The following is a 2573-nucleotide window of genomic DNA, read 5'->3' on the forward strand; positions in this document are numbered from 1 at the left end:
TTTGCTTTCGCAACGAAACACACAGCGTCTTCACAACATGGCGGCACCGGTGGCAGCAACAATAAAGTTTTTATTGTTATCATATCTCATATATCGCCTTCTTTCTTTTCATGAACATTTGGCCGGCATTATGCAAATCTTCCCATATCGTGACGTAGACATGTGGGGGCGTGTTTGAACGAGACATTTTAGGAGGGCGTGGACCAGTCTTAACTTTTATAAAGAATATCTCTTTGGGTTTGAGACTTTAGTCTTTGCAACTTTAGGGATCTTATCTATTCACGAACAGCTTGTAACACTCCAAAGAGAAAGGAAAACTTGAAATCGCATCATATGACCCCTTTAAAGTTAAGCTTTAAGTTGCTGAGTGGTCCTACGGAGTTTGCTTGACCCTTTTTTATTTTAAAGACGGACACTCTGAATAACCAAGTAAAATAAAAATTAAAAATTGTGGTTTTGCAATACCACCATGCAATACATTTTGCAGTCCCAATATGCATAGGTATGTAATCAATCAAGAAATGGTCAGGCAACCAAGTTTTCAATTTTTGGACCACTTGAGATGGACTGACATAGCTTCATAGTGCTTTTACTGGGTTCAGTCATGTCATATGATCTTTCTGTATATGAATTTGCCAGTTTACCTTACAGTGTCATAAAATAATAATCCATAATTTGGTGGTTGGTACATTTTTCTCTCCTCAAAATTCTATGGTAGAAACCACTATTAAAGGAAGATTCCATGCTCAATGCAAGTTCAATCACTTCCTTTGTCTTAAAAAAACAAAAAACAAAAGATACATCGATGCACTCACAATGGAAGTGAATGACGTTTTTTTGAGTATTAAAAAGCAGAAATATGAAGCTACTAAACTTATAGAAGCACTTATCAATTCTTCTGCATTGCATTTGCAATGAGCTGTAAAGTGTTCAGTGTTGCGTTGATGTGGCGATGAAAAGTGGATATAAACCGATTGGATAAACTAATCCACTTTGCTAATTAGCCCCATTCACATCCATTGTAAGTGCCTTACTGTAACCTTGATTTTTGCTTTTTTAAAGAAAAGGAGTAACAAATGGAATTACATTTTTCTGGTAATTAAAATAGCCTTTGGCTGAGCTGAACTTATTCATTTAAATTTCATATGATTTTGTGTAGAGCTTTTAATGGGCTTACTCTGGAGTTTGGGGGTATAAACTGGCAAACAAACCATTATAATGGTGGAAATAACTTGCTTGAATGTTGTAATTCTCAGGGCCCAAGAGGACCAAAAGGTGAAATTGGGTTTCCTGGCATTCAAGGACCTCCAGGACTGAAGGTATGGGTTTAAAACGCGATCAGAAATAACCTGTTGCACATAATGCGGCACAAACTCTCCCATCATTGCCTCACGATTGACATGACAAATTTCCTAATGAGGGCTCATTTTATTTTCAAGTATTCATAAATCTGAGCTGCTGTCTTTACCACTGTAATTTAGCTGTCACATCTGATTGCTTACTGTAAAGGTGCTCTAAGCTATTTTTGAATAGCACACATAAAATGTTCTTGCCAACTCGGAGATCACTGAAATAGGTCTCCTGAGGACTAACTCTGTGACAGCCCAGAGACACTTCCAAAGAGAGTCTCACGCTCTCTCTTATGTGTTCAGGTTAGCAGAACCTAGTAAAATAGCTGAAATTGCTTACAGCACCTTTAATGCAAGTAGATGTTTCACCCATTACTCATATATGACATACTACATTAGAACTACTTGGTCAGGATTGCCATAAAGTAACGTTTTATGGAATATCATTTGTTGTATTGTCTGATAGGGAGAAAGGGGGGAGCCAGGTGTATCTATAGCTGCTGATGGCTCTGTAATACCAGGCCTGAGAGGACCCAGAGGACCAAAGGGAATGAAGGTTGAACTATCTACTTTTGAGCTTGAACTTTTTGTTGTTCCTTAATGGTCTGACATTGACATCGTTGTACTTTGCAGGGAGATATCGGCCCCTCTGGACAGCCTGGGATTGTGGTAAGATGCATCTCTCAAACAAAAACTGAAGCATGCATGCATAAATACAACTATCGAAGAATATGTATGTTTTTCTTTGATCGTTAGGGGCCGATTGGACCACCTGGGCAAAAAGGAGAATATGGACTTCCTGGTCGACCAGTAAAAAAAAAATTTAAATTTTGTCTGTTTATTTACAGTCTCACTATCTCATACATGCTTATTTCCATTAACTCCCTCAAATTTCTTTCAGGGCAGGGCTGGAATAGCTGGAAGGAAAGGAGACAAGGGAGATTCTAGTGGTCCCCCTGTAAGTTAAAGGGGTCATATGATGTTGCTTAAAAGAACATTATTTTGTGTATTTGGTGTAATGAAATCTGTTTATGCGGTTTAAGGTTCAAAAAACACATTATTTTCCACATACTGTACATTATTGTTTCTCCGGCGGTTAGAGTGAACGGAGGCCGGCTTGAGTGAGCGGCGGCGGGCTTGCGGGCTTGCGGCAACCACAGACTACAGACCCCGGGCTCAACTCCGCTTCGTCCATGGTGAAAGCCGATCCAGCGATCCACAGCG

The 2573-nt window shown here is 39.4% G+C and overlaps 1 protein-coding gene across 3 annotated transcripts in view; it reads left to right on the forward strand.

The window, feature by feature from the left end:
* LOC107722600 (collagen alpha-1(XVIII) chain-like) overlaps positions 1 to 2573 on the forward strand; it is a 44460-nt gene that overhangs the window by 35244 nt on the left and 6643 nt on the right. For all 3 annotated transcript variants that reach the window (XM_016531028.1, XM_016531026.1, XM_016531027.1), the window contains 5 exons: positions 1257 to 1319; positions 1816 to 1905; positions 1983 to 2018; positions 2106 to 2159; positions 2251 to 2307. In XM_016531028.1, the coding sequence (XP_016386514.1) occupies positions 1257 to 1319; positions 1816 to 1905; positions 1983 to 2018; positions 2106 to 2159; positions 2251 to 2307 (300 nt within the window). The remainder of the gene's footprint in view (positions 1 to 1256; positions 1320 to 1815; positions 1906 to 1982; positions 2019 to 2105; positions 2160 to 2250; positions 2308 to 2573) is intronic.

Source organism: Sinocyclocheilus rhinocerous, unplaced genomic scaffold (genome assembly GCF_001515625.1).
Source record: "Sinocyclocheilus rhinocerous isolate Xijiao unplaced genomic scaffold, SAMN03320098_v1.1 scaffold541, whole genome shotgun sequence".
Lineage (NCBI taxonomy): Eukaryota > Metazoa > Chordata > Actinopteri > Cypriniformes > Cyprinidae > Sinocyclocheilus > Sinocyclocheilus rhinocerous.